Genomic DNA, 22,487 nt, shown 5'->3' on the forward strand with positions numbered 1-22,487 from the left:
CACATTGCTCTGCGATGACACTGGTGCCAAGCTGTATGGGTCCTAATGCCCTTCCCTTGGACAACATTGGTGGCGTGGAGAGGGGAGTCTTGCAGCTTGGGCAACTGCCGGTCTTCCATTAAAAAAAACCTTGCCCAGGCTCGCGCCCTGGAAACTTTCCAAGGTGCAAATCCATGGTCTATCGAGACTAATGGAGGCCTACACTACACTGGTGATAATGCTGTCAACGAGGTGCCTTGCTGCCCCTGTTCCATAGCTTTCTGCCGGAGTACAGGTGCAGATGCTACTTCAAAAATAACCCTTCACATGACACTTCACATGTTCTTGATCTTTTCAATGATTTCCAGTTCCCTGGTCCCAATCGTCTTATTTTCACTATGGATATCCAGTCCCTATACACCTCTATTCCCCAACAGGAGGGCCTCAAAGCTTTCTATTTCTTTCTTGACACCAGACCAACCAGTTCCCCTCCACCACCACTCCCCTCCGTCTACTGGAACTTGTCCTCACTCTCAATAATTTCTCCTTTGGCTCCTCTCACTTCCTTCAAACAAAAGATGTAGCTATGGGCACTCACATAGCTTTTTGTCGGCTATGTGGAACAGTCTATGTTCCAAGCCTACACTGGTGTCTGTTTTCCACTTTTCCTACGCTACATCAATGACTGCATTGGTCCTGCTACCTGCACCCTTGTGGAGCTCATCGACTTCATCAATTTTGCCTCCAGCTTCCACTCTGCCCTCAAATTTACCTGGTCCATTTCTGACACCTCCCTCCTCTTTCTCAATCTCTCTGTCTCTAGCTCCGGAGACAGCTTATCTACTGATGTCTATTATAAACCCGTGGACTTTCACAGCTACCCTGGGCTGTACATCTTCCCACCCTGTTACTTGTAAAATGCCACCCCCTTCTCTCAATTCCTCCTTCTCCTAAGAAAGGGGCTTCCCTTCGTCCACCATCAATGCTGCCCTCAGCCGTGTGGCTTCCATTTAGTGCACGTCTGCCTTCACCACATCCGTCCGCCACACCATCAGAGACAGGGTTCCTCTTATCATCACATACCAGCCCGCCATCCTCTGCGTCCAGCATTTAATTCTCCTTAACTTCTGCCATCTCCAGTGAGATCCCACCACCAAGCACATCTTTCCCTCCCCCCACTTTCTGCTTTCCACAGGGATCGTTCCCTATGCAACTGCCTTGGCCATTTGTCCCTCCCCACTGATCTTCCTCCTGGCACTTGCAAGTGGAACAAGTGCTACACCTGCCCCTACACCTCCTCCCTCACTACCATTCAGAGCCCCAAACTGTCCTTCCAGGTGAGGTGACACTTCAATGTTGGGGCCATCTATTGTATCCGATGCTCCCGGTGTGGCCTCCTGTATATTGGTGAGATCTGAAGTAGATTGGGAGGCTGCTTCACCGAGCACCTGTGTTCCATCCGCCAGAAAAAGCAAGATCTCCCAGTGGCTACCTATTTTAATTCCACCTCCCATTCTCATTCCGATGTATCAGTCCATGGCCTCCTCTACTGTCGCGATGAGGCCACATTCAGGTTGGAGGAGCAACACCTTATATAGTCCATCTGGATAGCCTCCAACCGGCATGAGTCCACCTTATATAGTCCATCTGGATGGCATGAACATCAATTTTGCAAACTTCTGGTAATGCCCCTGCCCACCTTCACCATTCTTCATTCCCATTTCGCTCTCTCACCTTATCTCTTTACCTGCTGTCTTTACCTCAAGTCAAGTCAAGTCACTTTTATTATCAACCATAACTGCTGGTACAGTACATAGTAAAAATGAGACAACGTTTTTCAGGGCCATGGTGTTACATGACATAGTACAAAAACTAGACTGAACTACTAAAAAAAACAACACAGAGAAAGCTACACCAGACTGCAGACCTACACTGGACTGCATAAAGTGCACAAAAACAGTGCAAGCATTACAATAAATAATAAACAGGACAATAGGGAAGGTGTCAGTCCAGGCTTCGGGTATTGAGGAGTCTGATAGCTTGGGGGAAGAAACTGTTACATAGTCTGGTCGTGAGAGCCCGAATGCTTCGGAGCCTTTTCCCAGACGGCAGGAGGGTGCTCCACCTCCTTTGCTTTCTTCCTCTCCTAGATCCCCCTTCCCCAGCCCTGAATTTCTTCCATCAATCAACTATCCAGCTCTTTATTTCACCCCTCCCCCACCCAGTTTCACCTATCTCCTTGCGTTTTGTCCACCCCTCCCCCACCTTCTAACTCTGACTCCTCATCTTTTTTTTCTCCAGTCCAGATGAAGGGTCTCGGCCCAAAATGTCAACTGTTTACTCTTTACCATAGATGTTGCCCTGCCTGCTGAGTTCCCCCAGCGTTTTGTGTGTATTGCTTGAATTTACAGCAGACTTTCTCTTGTTTGCAATTGGACTCTCTGTCTGCTATATCTGTGCCTCTCATAATCTTGTTCAAAGGTCAAAGTAAATTTATTATCAGAGTATATACATGTCAACACATACAACCCTGAGATTCTTATTCTGTGAGTATACTTAGCAAATCTATTGAAGAGTAATTGTAAACAGGATCTGTAAACTGTAAACTAACTGTGCAAATGCAGGTAATAAATAAATAGCAATAAATAATGAGCATGAAATAACAAGCTAAGAGTCCTTAAATGAATGTAGTTATCCTCCTTGGTTCAAGAGCCTGATGGTTGAGGGGTAGTAACTGTTTTGAACCTGGTGGTCTGAGACCTGAGGTACATGTACCTTCTATCTGCTGGCAGCAGCGAAAAAAAAGCATGGCCCGGGTGGTGAGGATCTTTCTTGATGGACATAGCTTTTCTACAGCAATGTTTCTTGTGAATGTGCTCAAAGGTTGGGAGGGCTTTACCTGTGGTGTACTAGGCTGAATCCACTATCTTTTGAAGGATTTTTCCACTCAAAGGAATTGCTGTTCCCATACCAGACCGTAATGCAGCCAGTCAGCATATTTTCCACCACACATCTATAAAAGTTTGCCAAGGCTTTTGATGGCATGCTAAATCTCCGTAGACTCCTGACATTAAGAGGTGCTATCCTGCTTTCTTCGCTGTTATATTTTGTATGATGTGTCCAGGATAGGTCCTCTATGATAGTGACGCCCAGGAATTTAAAGTTACTGACCTTCTCCCCCTCTGATCCTCCAATAATTAGACCATAAGACACAGGAGCAGAATTAGGCCTTTGGTTCCCTGAGTCTGCTCTGCCATTCCATCATGACTGATCCTTTTTTCCTCTTGTCAGCCCCACTCACTGGCCTTCTCCCCGTAACTTCTGATGCCCTGTCCAATGAAGAACCTATCAAACTCTGCCCTAATAATCCCAACAGCCTGGCTTCCACAGCTGCCTGTGGTAACAAAATTCCATAAATTCACCACCCTCTGCTGAATAAATTTCTCCACATTTCTGTTTTAAATGGATGCCCCTTTATCTCGAGGCTGTACCCTCTTGTCTTTGACTCCCCCACCATGAGAAACATCATTTCCACATCTGAAAGGTTTCATCCTTCTAAATTCCAGCAAGTACAGACCCAGAACCATAAAATGTTCCTTGTATAATAACCCTTTCATTCCTAGTATCATCTTTGTGAATCTCCTCTGAACCCTCTCCAATGCCAACACGTCTTTTCTTAGAAGCCCAAAACTATTCACAATACTCAAGGTGAGGCCTCACCGAAGCCTTACAAAGCCTCCACATCTTGTATTCTAGACCTCTTGAAATGAATGCTAGCATTGCTTTTGCCTTCCTCACCACCGACTCAACCTTCATTAATCTTCAGGGTATTTTGCACAAGAAGTCCCAAGCGCCTTTGCATCACAGATTTTTGGATCTTTTCCCCATTTAGAAAATAGCCTGCACATTTATTTCTTCTACCAAAGTGCGTGACCATGCACTTTCCAACATTGTATTTCATTTGCCACCTTCTTGCTATTGTCCTAATTTGTCTAAGCACTTCTGCAGCCTTCCAGTTTCCTCAACTCAACTTGCCCCTCCACCAATCTTTGTATTATCTGTAAACCTGTCAACAAAGCCATCTATTCCATCATCTAAATCATTGATATACAGCATAAAAAGAAGCAATCCCAACACCGACCCCTGCGGAACACCACTGGTCACTGGCAGCCTATCAGAAAAGGATCCTTTCATTCCCACTTGCTGCTTCCTACGAATCAGCCAATGCTCTAACCACCTTAGTAACTTTCCTGTAATACCATGGGGTCTTAACTTGGTAGGCAGCCTCATGTATGGCACCTTGTCAAAGGCCTTCTGAAAGTCCAAATATACAACATTCACTGCATCCCCTTTATCTACCCTACTTGTAATCTCCTCAAAGAAAATGCAACAAAGTAGGGCACATAAAAAGAGCATGTCAATTAGACAAAAATAAATGAACTGCACAGGAAAACTAAATAATAATGGGGTAGAAGCAGATGGCAGATAAACTAAAGGAGTATTTTGCATTAGTCTTCACTATGTACCAGATGTTGAAAGGTGTGAGGAAAGAGCTGTGGGTGCAGTTACTACTTTAAGGGAGAAGGTGCTCAAAAAGCTGAAAAACCTAAGAGTACATAAATCACCTGGCCCAGATGAACTGCACCCTAGGGATCTGAAAGAGGTAGCAGTAGAGATTGTGGAGGCATTAGAAATGATCTTTCAAAACTCAATGGCATGGCGCCAGAGGACTAGAAAACTGCAAATGTCACTCCACTTTTTTCTTTTACCTACGGTTTGAAGAATGATTGAGCAATCTGACGCTTTGCTGTCTCCAAGAAGATTCCAGGGGGCGAGCAGCCATGAGGCCTGTAAACTTAGAGATGGAGCGCGGGCCCATAATCAACTCCATTTCATTCCAACCACTGATTAAAGTGTTGACGAAGATTGAAACATTGAGGTGAATGTGGAAGGCAAGTGAGTGTTTAGTGCCATCTGCCATCTTCTTGTCTGGTGTTGTTGGAAAAGGTATTTGTGTGTGACGGACTCGCTGCTCCCGCCCAAGGGAATGTCCTGTGTTCAAATGGTCTCTCTTTCTCCCTCAATGCTTTTGGAAAATTCTAGGTCTGTGATTTGTGGATGGGACTGGAGTTCACTTGAATTCTTTCAGTTGAATGTTTTGTATTCTGTGTTTTCACCCATTATTTCCAGTTAGGGTTTGTGTGATTTGTTTGTTTTTTTTTTGCACAGGGGGTTGTGAGGTTTAGGGATTGATGTTCTTGTTGCCATTTGCATAATTTGGTTTTTTTGGGGGGGTTGGGGTTTGATGTTCCTGTTACTGTTTGCGTGGTTTGTTTTTTGCATAAGACAGACAGACAGACATACTTTATTGATCCCAAGGGAAACTGGGTTTTGTTACAGCCACACCAACCAAGAATAGTGAAGAAATATAGCAATATAAAACCATAAATAATTAAATAATAAGTTCATCATGCCAAGTGGAAATAAGTCTGGGACCAACCTATTGGCACAGGGTGTCTGACACTCCAAGGGAGGAGTTGTAAAGTTTGATGGCCACAGGGGTTAGGGTTTGGGGTTTGATGTTCTTGTAGCCATTTTCACAATTTGTTTTTTTTTGTATAGGAAGGGTTGATGTTTTTCTTTGAATGGCTTCCATGATTTTCTTTGTTTCATGACTGTCTGAAAAAGACAAATCTGAGTTATATGTTGCATATATACTTTGATAATAAATGTACCTTGAGCTTCTTAACAAACTGTATGCTTTTCCACCAATTGCAATCAGCAACACTGGCACTCATTTTTCATTGGCTATTTCATTTGCTTTAATATACTGCTCAGTTCATTTAGTGTATATCATCCAGTTATCTGTTGTGCAATCAAATGCATCTACCTTTCTGATGTAGCCAGCCATTTCTGCTTTTTAAAAAAATTATTATTGATATCAACTGGTACTCACAGTTTATGAACCTATGAATTTCATCCAGGCCACTAACAGCATCTCACCAGAGTCTTCTGTTTTGGGTCAGCCTTTCAAGTTATCTCCAGGTGTAACTCATCTTCTTCTAGGTGAAGATCCTTGTCTCTCTCCTGGGGATGAGGTCATTGGAGCTTCTAATGGTGCTTCTCTAGCCCTGGGTTTTTATGGAATGGGGTTGCTAGCCCCATGCTCAACATGCTCCTTTTGCATCTGAGCTTAATAATACATTTTTAAAAAGCAGAAATGGCTGGCTACATCAGCAAGGTAGATGCATTTATGAAGTATGTATATGTACAATGTCCTGTGTATGTTACTCAAAATGGGTTTTTTGGTTTGTTAAGAGTAGGAATGCTTCTTTGATAAGTGTTTCTCTCACAGTTGTTTTGCTTTATACTTGTTGAAATGGTAATTGTATTCATTTGTTAACTAATGGGGAATGTTATTTTGTCTTGTGAGGCTGGGAACTTGGGGGAGGGGTTTTTTGCGGGCTTTTGGGAGAGAGCGGGAGGAAGACATCGAGGAAGGTGGACGTGCGCTGCGCTGCACTGCTCGGAAGATCACCAGGCGTGGTCCTAGGTGCGAAGACGTGGAGGTCGGAGGCAAGCAACGAGGGGTCGAATGGTTCGATGTTTGAGCTCCAATGATGTGCACTAAACTGACTGAACTTTGATAAGTTGGCGCCTTGTTGTTTTGTTTGTTTCCCTTGCATATATATTGTATTGCCTAATACACTTTTCATTTTAGTAAACTCTTTAAAGTGTATTTCATAACGGTATTTGTTGTGGGTTTGATACTGTGGGCTGGCACGAGGCATAAATTCGATTCTCACAACACCTGCGTGTATGGGAGGTGGGATTGGTGTGTGGCTGGATCTCCTTTTCCCCTAGAAAGACATATACCAGCCTGTTGGGTAAGTGTTACATATACATTATACAACCTTGAGGTTTGTCTCTTTACAGGCAGCCACAAAACAAAGAAACTCAAAAGAATCCATTAAAAAAGACCTTCAAACACCCAAAATGCAAAGAGAAAAGAAAACATATGTAGTAAACAATAAAAGTAAGCAAATAGCATTCGGAACAAGAGTGAGTCCACAGACCTGAAACACAGAGCAGGCCATAGCCTCAGCTTCAGTTCAACAGAGCCGAGTAAACATCACGTGATGAAGGTAGAGCAGTGGATGTAGTGTATATGTATTTCAGTAAGGCTTCCTATGCAAGGCTCATTCAGAAAGTAAGGAGACATGGGATCCAAGGAGACCTTGCTTTGTGGATCCAGAATTCACTTGCCTACAGAAGGCAAAGGATGGTAATAAATGTTTTTTTTTGTATTCTGCCTGGAGGTCAGTGACCAGTGATGTTCTGCAGGGATCTGTTCTGGGATGTGTCCTTTTTGTGATTTTCATAAATGACCTGAATGAAGAAGCAGAAGGATGGGTTAGTAAATTTGCTGGTGACACAAAGGTTGGGGCTGTTGTGGACAGTCTGGAGGGTTGTCAGAGGTTATAGTGGGACATCGATAGGATGCAGAACTGGGCTGAGATGTGGCAGATGGATTTCAACCCAGTTAAGTGCTAAGTGGTTCATTTTGGTAGGTCAAACTTGACAGAATATAGTATTAATGGTAAGATTCTTGGCAGTGTGTAGAATCAGAGGGATCTTGGGGTCCATGTCCATAGGGCAGTCAAAGCTGATCCGCAGGTTGACAGTGTTGTTAAGAAGGCATATGGTGTGTTGATATTCATCAACCATGGAATTGAGTTCAAGAGCCATGAGGTAATGTTACAGCTATATAAGACCTTGGTCAAACCCCACTTGGAGCACTGTGTTCAGTTCTGGTCAATTCACTACAGGAAGGATGTGGATACTATAGAGAGAGTGCAGAGGTGATTTATAAGGATGTTTCCTGGACTGGAGGGCATACCTTATGAGAATAGGTTGAGTGAACTCGGCCTTTTCTCCTTGGAGAGATGGAGGATGAGAGGTGGCCTGATAGAGGTGTATAAGATGATGAGCGGCATAGATTGTGTGGATAGCCAAAGGCTTTGTCCCAGGGCTGAAATGGCTAACACAATGGGGCATGGTTTTAAAGTTCTTGGAAGTAGGTACAGAGGGGGTTGTCAGGGGTAAGTTTTTCACACAGAGAGTGGTGGGTGCATGGAATGTACTGCTGGTGATGGTGGTGGAGTTGGATACAATAGGGTCTTTTAAGAGACTTTTAGATGAGTACATGGAGCTTAGAAAAAATAGAGGGCTATGCAATAGGGTAATACTAGGCAGTTTCTAGAGTAGGTCACATGGTTGGCATAACATTGTGGGCCGAAGGGCCTGTAATATGCTGTAGATTTTTATGTTCTATGAAGAAGCTCAAAACTGAGAAGTTAATTTTGTTCTCTTTCCACAATTTCTGCTGAGTGTTTCTCATTGTTTTTGTTTTCATTTTCAGTTTTCCAGTTCTTTTAATTTATACAATCATATTCATTTTGTGAACTTTTAACTTTTGTTTAAGCTTCAGTAATAAGGTGTTATCTGGGAACAATCTCTCAGTGTTACAACAGTCATCAGCTGCAAAAAATATATTAAGCAAGGTGACATTCCTGTGTGATTTTGAATGGGAGGGCCAATGAATATCCTCTTCCAGGATACTGGAAGTTATTCATCAAATGAATGTCTTTTTGGATTATTACTTGGCAGGTAATTGAAATATTAAACAAAATATAGACCCAAGCATTTCAATTACCCCACCAGCCTTCCTTGAAACTTGAAAGGATCCAATGACTACCCCACAAATGATTAATAATATAACAGCAGAACCTTTTAGGAACTAGCAGGATATTCAAGTACAGTCCTTGTGGTTTTATAAAAGAGACATTGACAAATTTGCTACAGTTTTTTTAAGCTCTAACAGAGTGGGCAAAGGGCAATCGTGTATTTGGGTTCGCAGGGTACCCATATTAAGATGTAACATATTAAATTTATTTTAAAAAATCACTCTTAGCTATGATATTTCTTCCAAGTTATATTTTGTATAGAGTACTTCCTTTTATAATCTTCTTTCAAGTTTTCTGTTGCTATCTATTGCATTTCAGTGCACAGGATTTCCAAGTTTTATAGAAACTTATTAAACTTATCTCTTGCCTCATTTGTTGACTGAGTTTATCATTGGGGTAAGAGATGTCCTTGCCTTTTAAAGAAGTGTCTTAATTGTGTATTATCTCTTTCTGGTTTTTTACCCAGTAACAAATCAGCTAAGTCTACTTTTCATTCTCTCAAGAGTCACCTTACTAAACCTTAAACCTTATTTGTGGTTACCCCATCCACATCAAATTCTGTTTGTTACTTACAAGATGTTCTTTTAATGTTAGATTGTAATTCTGCCTCCTTATTCATATCTGAATCTAATACCTGGAGCAAAAAAAAACTGTAAATGCTGGAAACTGAAACAGAAAACAGAACATGCTGATATATGGTAATTCCATTTTTGCCCCAGATCCACTGTGTCTGATCTATGTTTTGTCAGAGGACAGGCACTCTAAAACTCTAAAATAGAAGTCTTACAAAGGCAGAAAATGCCAGATTTCAAGCACCTCCTGCCCTATCAGAACCAGAATCAGGTTTAATATCACCAGTATATGTCGTGAAATTTGTTGTCTTTGCTGCAGAAGTACAAGGCTATACATAATAATAGAAAAAAACATGAATTGCAGTAAGTATATATATATATATAATAGTTAAATAACTAGTGCAAAAATAAAAATTAAAAAATAGTGAGGTAGTGTTCATGTGTTCTATGTCCATTCAGAAATTGGAAGGCAGAGGGGAAGAAGCTGTTCGTGAATCATTGATTGAATGCCTTCAGGCTCCTGTACCTCCTTCCTGATGGTAACAATGAGAACAAGGCATCTGTGGAAACATCAACGGTTCTTGCAATGGCATCTCATGTCACTAGAGAACACACAGAACCAGAGTGGAAGCAAATCATCTTCGATCCCAAGGTACTGCCTAAAAGGCATATTTTGGTCTACCTTAATAAGATCACAAGGATTATCTACTGTGATATGGTATATTCTGAGTTCATTTATATAGATCAACAAGTATTTGATTACTCATAAATTTTCTCCAGTTCAAAACAAAAAAATAGAAATGTTTAACAACATTGCTACCTAATTGTCTGCTCGTTCATTATGTGCTGTATCGTATGATGTGGGTGATCATGGGCTTTCCATGATCATGATTGTTCTTGGCAAACTTTTCTACAGAGTGGATTCCCATTGCCTTCTTCTAGGCATTGTTTTTACAAGACAGGTGACCCCAGCCATTATCCGTTCTCCTCAGAGATCCTCTGCCTGACATCTGTGGTTGCATAACCAGAACTTGTGATAAGCACCAGCTACTCGTATGACTATCCAAAACCTGATCCCATGGCTTCATGTGACCCTGATCGGTGGGGGGAGGTTGGGAAAGATGCCAAGCAGGTGCTACACCTTGCCCAAGGGTGACCTGCAGTCTTGTGGAAGGAAGGAATACCTTACATTTCCCTTGGGAGACGTATTTTCAGCCCGCTACTTCCCAATACCTGCCTAATATAGAATGTCTGAAGTGTGCTGAATGTATTTATATGTACAATGAATGTCAGCATTATCTTCTGGCAGCCAAGCACGAGCTATTCTGCAGATGCTGGAAGTCCAGAGCAACAGTCACAAAATGCTGGAGGAACTCTGGAAAGAATTTAGAAACTCAATTAGGACAGCAAGATGGAAACCTGTGTAACTTTTGAAGCGGAAAACTTCCCAATGCAGAGACACAAGTGGAAAAAAGTTAGGTTAGAACGAATTGTCTCATATTTTGGAGGAAGGGTTAGATTGTCTATTCTCTCAGATGATTGTATGAGGATCTTTTTGCCCTATTTTGAAGAAAGGAGGCAGAGATCATTCTGATACTCTAATCAATATTCCTCAGACCAGATCACTAAAGCAGGTTACCATATCAGGTTGTTATACCTATATTACAATAGAAACTCAGTAACTTCTTATCAAAATAACTTCATTTGGTGTAGCACTTTGGGGTCTTCTGAATTTATTGAAACAGCTACACGCAGGCTACGGTGAGGTGGGCGCGTTTTTAGAAGATGAACTGCGTCAGGATTTTCTGTAATGTGAAGCTGTGACATTTCTGCAGGTGTCTAGAAATACAAGTTGAAAAATATGAATTTTGTATTTATTTACCTTTTCTCACATAAATTCTAAAAGAATGAATTTTATTCCATATAGCAAATTTTTGGCAGTCAATTGTGAATTATTTAAAGACACGTTTCCATGACCTAAATGGATATAATGTGGGGGCGTTGTCTTTAATTGCAAATTCTTCTTTCTTTCTCTGCTTAATACACCGCATTATATCTCAATGAAATTTGCCTGGACACTTTAAGCAAGTTAGGGTTTTAGAATGAGTAACTAAAGATCTGTTTTTTCTTTAGACTTTCTCTTCATATTCTCTCCAGTTAATTTGCATAGTAGTTCAAGCAAAGCTGTTCCATTTATAAATGTGCTTTCTTTACAAATCTCTGATCCCATGCCTATGTCTGGGGACTAGTTGATCAGCTAATTCACCAGCCACACTTGTAACATGCATCAGCTGATCTTGAATGCCTGCCAGTTGGAGTCCTGCTTCAAAGTATTCAAACACTTAATGAAACAACAGACTGTTCTACAAATTACCATCCTGTTTATTTGCATTTCAACCATTTCCAAAAATCCATGTTTCAAAATATCTGTTCTCTGCTTCTCTTGCAACAGCCACTGTTGCGTGAAGTTCATAAAAGGCACTGAATGCATTCTCTATGCAATTTTTTTTGTGTGGAACCACACTTTAATGACTGTTCTTAACTGTTTTCATCTTTGATTTATTTGAGATGAGGAAAAGTTTATTTATCCATGGGATGTGGGTATCACTGGCAACGCTGGTGTTTATTGTCAGTGGAACGAAGGAAGCATTTAAGGGTCAACAACATTGCAATAAATCAAGTTGGTCAATAACACTCTCCTGGCTTATTACTTGTATATAACATCTTCAAGACTATTATATAACAGATTCTTCTGGGTGTACATCTTCATAATGTCAGCATGATAACTATACTTAGAGATTGTCACTAAAACCCTCGTCATGATCTTGGCCGACATTCACATGCAGTGTCACTGTTGAAATCAGATATAAACAGAGGCTCAAATGGAATCAGTCCTATCTCTCAGTTGGAGATATGTGAATCCAAGACCTGTCTGAAGATTTACAGGCACTTCATATGGAATGTACAATACAGATACAGGGCTTATATTTCAACTCATCTCTTCTGCTTTTTATGTTCTATGTGAGTTTTCACCATCATTCCTCAGATGACCCTATTTACATATTCTTTTCACTCATTGGTCTATAAAGCTGTTCCTTAAATTCCTCTATGATACCTTCCTCTTAAAGAATTTCTTCTCATATCTCCAAAGCTTTGAGGAGTTAACAAGCAGGTTAGACAAAGGAGAGCTTGTGGAAGTTACTTACGTGGGTTTTCAGAAGGCTTTTGGGAAGGTTCTGCATAAGAGGCTGTTAAATAAGACTCTAGGTGTTAGAGGCAAGGGCATGTATAAAAGATTGTCTGACTGCAGAAGACAGAGAGTGCGGATAGGGGGCGGGTTCCTTTTCAGGATGGCTGCCAGTGGATAGTGGAGTTCCACATGGGTCAGTGTTGGGACTACAACTTTTCACTTTACGTGTTAATTGTCTAATGATGGCATTGTGGCCAAGTTTGCAGACAATACAAAGACAGGTGGAGATTCAGGTATTGTTGGGGAGACAGGTAATGCAAGGGGACTTGGACAGGTTGGAAGAGCTGGCAAAGGAATGGCAATGTTCTGATTAGGGTCTTGGCTCAAAGTACCAATTGTTTACTCCCCTCCATAGGAGCTGCCTGTCTTGCCAATTCCTCCAGTATTTTGTGTGTGATGCTTGAGATTTCCAGCATCTGCAGACTCTCCTGTGTTCATAACAAATTTCACAACCTATGCCACTGATAAGAACAACACACACAAAATGCTGGTGGAACACAGCAGGCCAGGCAGCATCTATAAGGAGAAGCACTGTCGACGTTTCAGGCCGAGACCCTTCATCAGGACTAACTGAAAGGAAGGATAGTAAGAGATTTGAAAGTAGTGGGGGGAGGGGGAAATGCGAAATGATAGAAGACTGGAGGGGGTGGGATGAAGCTAAGAGTTGGAAAGGTGATTGGCGAAAGTGATACAGAGCTGGAGAAGGGAAAGGATCATGGGACGAGAGGCCTCGGGAGAAAGAAAGGGGGGGGTTTGAACATTGACTTCTCTAACTTCCGTTAATGCCCCTCCTCCCCTTCTTACCCCATCCTTGACATATTTAGTTGTTTTTTTTTCTCTCTCTCTGCCCATCACTCTGCCTGTTCTCCATCTCCCTCTGGTGCTTCCCCCCCCCCCTTTCTTTCTCCCAAGGCCTCCCATAATAATATGTTTTATTAAATTCAATCTTATCGTCCTTAACATGTGTTACATAATTTCGGTAATTTTTGTGAGACACCACATCCTCCTTGGGATATTTATAGCAGTAACTTTTACTTGAAGCACAATAGCTTCCTTGTGTTTTTTAATTGGATTTTTGCATGTAATACTATTCATGAGACATTCTGTGCCAAAGGGCTGGAACATCAGTCATTTTTTCCAATAAGTTCATTGGCAACAGTGGAAGAATGCTCTTTTTATTACCTGCTTTTAAACACAGATTCAGATCGTAACAGCCCCTTGCACTAACTAAAAAAAAACGACCATTAAAAGCTGATTCACACAATCTTGGTTTGATAGAAACAAAGAAAACCTAAAGCACAATACAGGCCCTTTAGAAATTACCTAGGGTTACCCATTTTTTCTAAGTTCATTGTACTTAGTTCATTGTTCATTTCTAAGTCTCTTAAAAGACCCTATCATATCCACCTTCATCACCATCACCGGCAGCCCATTCCACACCCTCACCACCTTCTGCATAAAAAGTTTGCCCTTGACAGGTCCTGTGTACTTACTTCCAAGCACCTTAAAACTGTGCCCTCTCATGTTAGCCACTTCAGCCCTAGGAAAAACCTCTGACTATCCACACAATCAATGCCCCTCATCATCTTATGTACCTCTATCAGGTCCCCGCTCATCCTCTGCTGCTCCAAGGAGAAAAGACCAAGTTCACTCAACCTATTCTCATAGGGCATGCTCCCCAATCCAGGCAACATCCTTGTAAATCTCCTCTGCAAATTAATAAAAATATATTTAGACGATGTAGGGATAATTATTGGCTAGGATACAAAAGAGTACTCTGAGAACTTCCTTCAACATCCACCAGTGCTGTCTGGCCTGCCTGATTCTTTACAACATTTCCCGTCTTTATTTCAGATTTTCAGCATCCTGATTTGGATGTGTGCAGTTTCGGTCACCTACCTACAGGAAAGATGCAAATAAAATTGAATAAGTACAAAGAAAATTTGCAAGGATGTTGCTGGGTTATAGGGAAAGATTGAAAAGGTTAGGACTTTATTCCTTGCAATGTAGAAGATTGAGAGGATATTTGATAGAGGTATACAAAATTATGAGGGTTATAGATAGGGTAAATGCAAGCAGGGTTTTTCCATTGAGGTTGGGTGGGATCATGGGTTAAGGGTGAAAGGTGAAAAGTTTAAGGGGAACATGAGGGGTAACTTCTTCATTCAGAGAGTTGTGAGAGGGTAGAATAAGCTGCCAGCACAAGTGGTCCATGCAAGCTGGATTTCAGTGTTTAAGAGAAGTTTGGATAGGTACTTGGATGGTAGGGATACAGAGGGCTATGGTCCTGATTTGGGCAATTACAATGGTTTGACACAGACCAGATGGACCAAAGGACTTGTTTCTGAAACTGTACTTTTCTATGAATCTATCTGAAGTATTTTTAATTTTCAAATGCTCTTTTCTAATATTGCCTTTGGATCTTGTAAGTGGTAGCAGGTGAGGAAATTATTTAAACATCACAAAAATTGCCAGCTCTAAGAGTGCAGCATTCCTTCAAAAATGCCACACTATGTGTGTGGCATTGGTGTGAGATTGGAGCCCGTTGTTACAAGACAAATGCCACTCACTGTGTACAACTGCACACTCCTTCCACCCCCAAACTAATGGGCTCCTGAAAATACATTAACTTCCAATAAGCCAATGTTAATGTTAGTCAGTACAGGAAAAGTTCATTTGCTTTTCTCAGTCCTTTCCCTCCAAGCCTCAGTGGACCTGACCGGGTTCACACAGTAATCCTGTGGGAGCGGTGAACAACAAAGTGGGTGACTGAAGCAAAACTGCATAGCATGCTGTTAAGCCAAGTTTATTTTCTTTCATTAATTCTGGAGTGGCTTTAGAAATTTGAATTCTGCAGCAATCACTTAAAATGGGTTCAGAATTAGGTTTAATATCACCAGTCATGAAATTTGTTAACTTTGTGGCAGCAATACATAATAATATTAAAATAGTTAAATAGTTTAAATAAATAGTGCAAAAAAAGAAATAAAAAAGTAGTGAAGTGGTGTTCATGCATTCAATGTTAATTCAGCTACTGTCACATCTTCAAAATACTTTGAGGTACCTTACTACTTGGTATAAGTGTAGGTATAGTTCTAATTTAGAAAATGTCCTCAAATTTGTATACAGCAAGATACCACAAACAGAAAAGTGCTAATGGTTTTGTGATGTTATCTGAATATAATGTTGATGAAGCTCTCCTACCTTTTTCCAAAAAGACGTTTTGTCCATTTGGGAAAGTGTATTGGTTTAACATTTCATCCAAAAACCTTCTTCAGTAATGCACAAAGAATATCTGTCTGGATTACATCTTGGAAATGCAACCCGAAACTATAGGCTTTTAACTCAAGAGGCAACAGTGTTTACCTACAGTCCCCCAGAGGTCTGCTTTTTTGGCGCCTGTGTATGACTGGACTCCACCTCAACACTGCCCATTAATGGTACTCTGACATGAACCAGCACCTTTTTTAGTGGTTTAAGGAAGAAGGCCACCAGCACTTTCTCAGAATTACTGGAAATGGCTGGGCCTTCCCAGTAATGTCCAATTCCCAAGAGTGAGTTTTCCATTTCATGTTTAAAGAGAAGATATTTTAAACTCAAATACATAAAACTCCATATTTAAGAAACAAATCAGTCCTATTGATTCCTAATTAATCTTTTTTTAGTTTTTAGTTGGGTCAATAATACGAAATTGAGTATCACACAGCGCCATGTAAAACTTCACATTTATTGTCAGTCAACATCAGTACAGGAGAAAATCTCCATTGTTATACTGTTAGAATATTTAGAAGTGCAGATTATTCAGAAACAATTACTACTTTATCCAATGCATTTGTGATGTAAAATATGTTTTTTTCACTTTCCCGATACTGAGCAAAGCCCATTACAGTGGTACAGGAGCAGAACAGGGACATGGGGCCCTGACACAAGACTTGCTACAGCAGCTGATGTTAGGGAGTGACAGGATCAAAGTGAAACAGATCTGAGATTTAACAAAGAGGAGAATCACAGTGTTACAACAGCTATGATATAAGGGGCTTTGTTATATTAGTAAGGAACAGAGGTAGTTAGCACCCCATTTTACTGAAATTAGACTATCTGGACAAATTCGTTCACTAACACTTACTTCGTGCCCATTTGGTTGTTGAACCACCTGCACAACCTAATCACTACCTTAGCACAGCAACATACCTCTAAATAGACCTGTATTGTTCTAATCGTGTTCTTTTGTGTAATTTATGTTTCCAGTGAATGTTGTGTCTCTAATGCTGTGTGTTTCTGCAAGTAAGTTTTTCATTGCAGCTGTGCATACATACATTTGTGTATATGACAAGAAATTTGACTTCTGATACTCTGCCTTTGAAAGCAATCAAGATTTTAATCTGTTTCTGTGACTGTTCCTTAACATCTGCAAGAGAAAAGTCACTTTCACCCCGAAGATAGGGGAGCACTGGGTTAGGGAAGCATTAGGCCCACAGTTAGGTTCTCAGTGAAGCCAGAGAATTAAAGCTGGTCGTTTGCTTTCTCAAGTCCTATTCAAAAATTTCAGTGTGTATATTGTATACATTTCTCTGACATTAAATTGAACCTTCTTTATTTGCAAGGTTAACTTTTGGATTTCACATAGACAGCTCCCTAAAATCCCCCACTCATCTACACCCAATACTGTTTACAAATTATCTTTCAGGTGTCCTCAACCTGGCTTTTGAGTGTTGTAATTGAGGAGTCAGCATAAAAGGCTGATTGCTGCTCAGTCCAAGGCTGTACTTTCTAGTAATAGATTATCTGAGCTTTCTTTAATGGACCTGTGACCTACTTCTATCAACTGAACCTTGGACTCTGCTGGCAATATGGTGCTAATACACAACGATGCAAAGGGTGAAAAGTTGCATTAAACTGCTTGCACCAAGGTGGATTGTGCATGATTACTTCAATTCATCTCCACATCAGTCAAGTCCGCTCATACACCAAATTTAAATTGGGATTATTCAGCACTACCAACATCATTATATTGTTGTAAAGGGAAAAAACAGTCAGAAATGGTTACGTTTATCTTCTCCCCCCGGGACTATTTAGAGCCCTATCTAATTACGGTTTGTTGCAAGCGAGTTTGCTTGAGGCAAGGGTAGCAGGGGCAAACCCTAACATTGAAATTGCAGAAAGCTAATATAAAAATGGCTGACGTGTCCTTCAGCTTCCATCTATTGACAATGAGCAACTAATTTCACTCACCAAGATAAACATTTAAGTTGCTGAGAATACTCACAGGTCAGGTAGTATTAAGAAACAGTGTACATTTCTGATTGAAGATTACTCACTTGGAACAATAATTCTCCACAAATGTATCTGATATTTTCAGCATTTTATAGTTTTATTTCTGATTTTCAACAGCTGCAGTCCTTTGTTTTTGTCATACTTATTATCCCAAAAACAATTATTGCACATTTTGATTATGACGATACATGTTGAACATTAGAATCAACAATCTTTAAAATGACATGAGTTACAGATGTGTTTGTTGAGTGACTGCACTGATCAGGATTAGTTTGGGTGCATTATAGCACTGATGTCCTCAGCAGCCTCACAGAGGTCAAGAAGGCTCAGGTATGGATCCCCAGTCGTACAGCTCCCATGGAATCAGGCTCACTTCACTGACAGTTAACCAGGTGAGCTTGGGAAGGCTGGGGTTGTCAATTGGAATTAGGTTCAACAACCATCCAAGAATAAACCAAATATTCACAGTGCAGGATAACAAAATATCTAGGGTTGTTTTAATGGGACTCACTACATTAGTATTACTTACAAGGATCTAAGAGGTGTTAAAACCATTACATCATCCCATTGTGAAGCTTTTGACTTCCAGGACCATTTTGGAGCCTACAGGCAGTATTGAAATAAAAGTTTAGTACAGTTTTCCCAGTAACATTCAGAGATCACACATTTTGGTGTTCTGAACCTGCAACAGTACCAGAAGCAGCCCACTCCCATCTGTCAGATTCATCGCTTTACCCTGAGTACAAGGAACACAAGGCATGCGTCAGCTGGAGCTGCCTGGGTGTTCGTGGATTGGAGTAGACAAGTTCATGAGATATGGCACACAGCAGGAAGGTCACAGCTCTAAAGGTCAAAACTAGACTATATCGAAGAGCAGCTCAAATGTCTCAGTGATGCCATATTGTTGTCAATTATGCTACTCCTATGTTCACCCATAGAATCCCTCACAGCCAATGTCATTGCAATATCTTTTTTGCCACCCCACCCCAGTGCACACCCTCCCCTCACTGTTGGCACTGTGTCGGCTACCACTCCAGCACTGGCATCAAACCAGATGAAGCAGATTCCAATCGAAAGAACCTTTCATTGTGCATCTCACTGGAACACTATAATGAATTGCATAATACTCGTCTATTAACTAGTTAAAATGTCTCACACAGCAACAATTATAATTCCACTTCCCTCTTCCCAGTCAGTGCAACAGTAGTGGAATTCATTAATTCAGCAACCATGCCATTCAGATTAATTATTATGAAATAAGAACACACCATTTGCAAAGCTACAATCCAATTTCAGATAAAAACTGAATCTTCTCCACCTGAACTCTGCTGTCTGTGGTCTCTGCTTGGTGTTTTCCACCACTTGTCACTCTCAGCCTGAGTCTGAATGAAGCAACATGATCCTCTGTGTTGACCCGGCCCAAGGACAAGAAACCAGCATAGGAATCTTCTGGACAAGTGTTGGATGAAGGAGTGTTAGCAAAGAAAATGAAATTATAGATTCAGAAAGCAGGCTATGCACTGAAGACCAAGCTTTGGGGCAGGAGTGGAGTGTATTATAAGAATCTAAAGTTAGAACTCTTCAAAAAACCTTTGGCGTGGGGAGAGCTGCTGACCACTGGTTAAGTACTTTGGAAGTGGGAGAAGGATAGAGAGTAACTGCACTTGAATCTTGCTTCAGGAGCTGAGGGGTGAACATCTGTGCATCAGACTGTCTGCCACAATAACAATGATAAATGTGGCCTCCTGTGCTTACCATGCTAAAATAGTGGTACAGTGTATGAGAGACTAACCCGGGGGTCGGCAACCCGCGGCTCCCGAGCCATTTGTGGCTCTTTCACCTCTGTGCTGCGGCTCCCTGTGGCTTTGGGAAATAATTGGTCAGTATTTAATTAAAATGTATTTTATGTTACTTTGTTAGCTTTTGAAATGTAATTCTAAATTTGAAGATTATGGTGATCTTGTACAATCTAAGTGTGGCGACACATTTCCTGGCACATCCGAAACGGCTCACAATTAGCCAGCATTCCGGCTAAGGGAGATAGCCTACGGGGGTTTGTGAGTACGCGTCTTTTGCAGCATCTGCGTCCATGGGGGCTGGGTTGAGGGAGGCTTAAAAGCAAGGCTGTTTAGTTCGAATAAAGTTATTCGACTGCAGTTTACTGACTGCGTGAGCACACCGCTACAACGTGTTTTTATCGCTGGCTGTCCAGAGGGGAGGTGCTGAAATGCTTTGTCGCGTGTCTGGAAGAAGTGAAAACTTTCCTGGGCAGCAAAGGGCTCACCTTTCCTGAGCTGGAACAGCCAGAGTGGCTGGAAAAGCTACACTTCATGGTAGACATGACAGCGCACCTGAACACACTGAAAACAGCTCTTCAGGGGTAAGGACTTACAGCCCTACACATGTTGGAGGATGTTTTGGCATTCGAGCGCAAGTTGACAGTGCTTGCCAGAGATTTACAGAAAGGCACATTGTCTCACTTCCCCAATTTGAGAGAGTTCAAACAAGGTCACGACATGATAAATTCGGAGTATTTACATTCTGCAATCATCGCAATGCAAACATCGTTTGGGAAACGCTTCTGTGAGTTCAGAGAGGAAAAAAACACATTATCCTTCCCGGTCACTCCCCTAAGCATCGATCCATCCCTACCGAATACGACTGCATTGTCAGGTGTGAGTCAACCTGACCAAGTATGATAAATATTTTAATTGCCTATTATTTTACGTATATTCATATGTTTTCATTGTTCAGTGAAATAGTCCTTTTATTTTTCAGGTTGACAGCTGGCTGACGTTATTTTTGGTTTGCTGCTGGCGGCAAATTTAAGTTTAGCGTTTTTCATAAACACAAGAAGGACTCAAATAGACGTTGAGTATTTTACTTAAAAGTAACCTTCAACCCAACATCTTATTTTCGGAGTTCAAAATGTTTTTGTTGCATGCAGAAATGTAATTTCGTTTTCTCTGCAGGAGCTCATCAATTTCATAAATGCAACACATTATAGTTTGTTTATACATAGCATAAAGGCAAAACAAAACGTTGTATGCAGTATTTCATTTTAAATGTCAAACGGGTTTTGCGGCTCCCAGTGTTTTCTTTTCTGTGGGAAACGGGTCCAAGTGGCTCTTTCAGTGGTAAAGGTTGCTGACCCCTGGACTAACCCATCCAACCTCTACCATAAGTACATCTTCCATACCCCTGGGCAGTCATTCATGATACAGCCTCATTCTTAACTGACCAAGTACCTTCTCGTCCCAAACATCTGCTCTTCATTATAGAGCCTGATATCCATTCAATCCTACAACTAACACATTTTTGTAAGTAGAGGACAGGATCAGAAAACATTCACTAGCAGGAAAGATGTGTATTTTTCTCCATGTCCTACTATTCAGAGAGCAGCAGGCACTGGCAGCCTAACACTAGTTAATTCACCTAACACTGTGGATTCCTAATGTGAATGACTGGGCACGTCAGAGGACACTGCATTCATAGAGAAGTATTCTTTAATAAAGCATGATTGTTTAATGCGGGAAATGTGAAGATTTAAATAGATCATTTGGTACAGTGATCTCTGTGTTCTTATCTCACACAAGGTAAAATATTCCCCCGCTCTGTCTGTTGACTGGGCTTGGTCACAATCAATAGGAGTGACGCACGGTTTCCATCAAGTGGTATTGACTGCAGTATTTTAATAACCACCTTTTGCTGCTTAATCACCACTGTCCCAAGGTCAGTTGGGAAAAGGTCAGGCAGGTTCCAGAGTTACAAACAGGTGACTCCTGGCTGTTACATAACCTCAGTGGAACAGCACAGGGCTCGAGGTTATTGTGGATGTCTGCATGACTACCAGGAATTCTCTGGCTTGGTTGAAACTGTGTGAACTTCACTCTGCTATGAAGCCAATTTTTTTAAAACCAAAGAAAAAGAATCACTGTTCACACTCAAAGGCTTCAGGCCTGTTGAAGTCTCAGGACACAAAACTCCAGTGACATTGTCCCTTCTCTCCGTTATCCTAAGGTCCTTCCTTTAACTGTCCGGCTTTTCATGACTTGAGGCCCAACTTGGTCATCATCTGTTCATACACTGTCCAGGCCATGGCAGCCATGAGTGAGCGCCGCAATGAACGAGGGACGGCTCCTCGGAAAAATCCCACAACTCCATCGTTCTGAGGGTGGAAGAGAGGAGAGTTAATGTTTTGGTGCTGCAACCAAATCAAACCCACAATCCACCAAGAAGAAGCTCAAGCCTTAATTGTTCCCCATTCGGCACTGAGAGACTATTTTAATGTTCCACTAAAATGTCTCCCTCAACATACACATTTAATTCACCAAGAACTTTACTGCCTGTGCCCATTCATAATTATCCCTCTATCTGCTGGCCCACAGTGGCATCCACTCTCCACTTGTTGAAATTCTCTCGTTATCAAATTCCTTCACAGCCTAAACTAATCTTTGTAACTTCCTCCAGCTCTATAACCCATCTATGATGCCTGCATTCCACCATGCAGCAATTTCATTACCTCACTGCCTGTATACAAAGCCTATAAAAAGTATTCAACCCCCCCCCTGTAAGTTTTCATGTTTTATTGTTCTACATGATTGAATTACAGTGGATTTAATTAGGCTTTTTGACACTGATCAACAGAAAAGGACTCTTGCATGT

At 41.3% G+C, this 22,487-nt stretch overlaps 1 protein-coding gene and 1 long non-coding RNA gene across 4 annotated transcripts in view; one reads left to right on the forward strand and one right to left on the reverse strand.

Annotated features, from left to right (window-relative positions):
* Positions 1-20,729, forward strand: part of LOC132383054 (uncharacterized) — a 23,338-nt gene extending 2,609 nt beyond the window's left edge. Inside the window, exons 3-4 of the long non-coding RNA XR_009508534.1 lie at positions 9,758-9,950; positions 20,601-20,729. This is a non-coding gene — a long non-coding RNA (uncharacterized LOC132383054). The remainder of the gene's footprint in view (positions 1-9,757; positions 9,951-20,600) is intronic.
* Positions 20,730-21,310: 581 nt separating this feature from the next.
* The window catches only part of slc25a38b (solute carrier family 25 member 38b), a 29,479-nt gene continuing 28,302 nt past the window's right edge, over positions 21,311-22,487 (reverse strand). For all 3 annotated transcript variants that reach the window (XM_059953774.1, XM_059953773.1, XM_059953772.1), the window contains one exon: positions 21,311-21,990. In XM_059953774.1, coding sequence (XP_059809757.1) covers positions 21,902-21,990 — 89 coding nt within the window. In that variant the 3' untranslated portion in view covers positions 21,311-21,901. The remainder of the gene's footprint in view (positions 21,991-22,487) is intronic.

The sequence above is a fragment of the Hypanus sabinus genome, chromosome 29 (assembly GCF_030144855.1).
Source record: "Hypanus sabinus isolate sHypSab1 chromosome 29, sHypSab1.hap1, whole genome shotgun sequence".
In the NCBI taxonomy this organism is placed as follows: domain Eukaryota; kingdom Metazoa; phylum Chordata; class Chondrichthyes; order Myliobatiformes; family Dasyatidae; genus Hypanus; species Hypanus sabinus.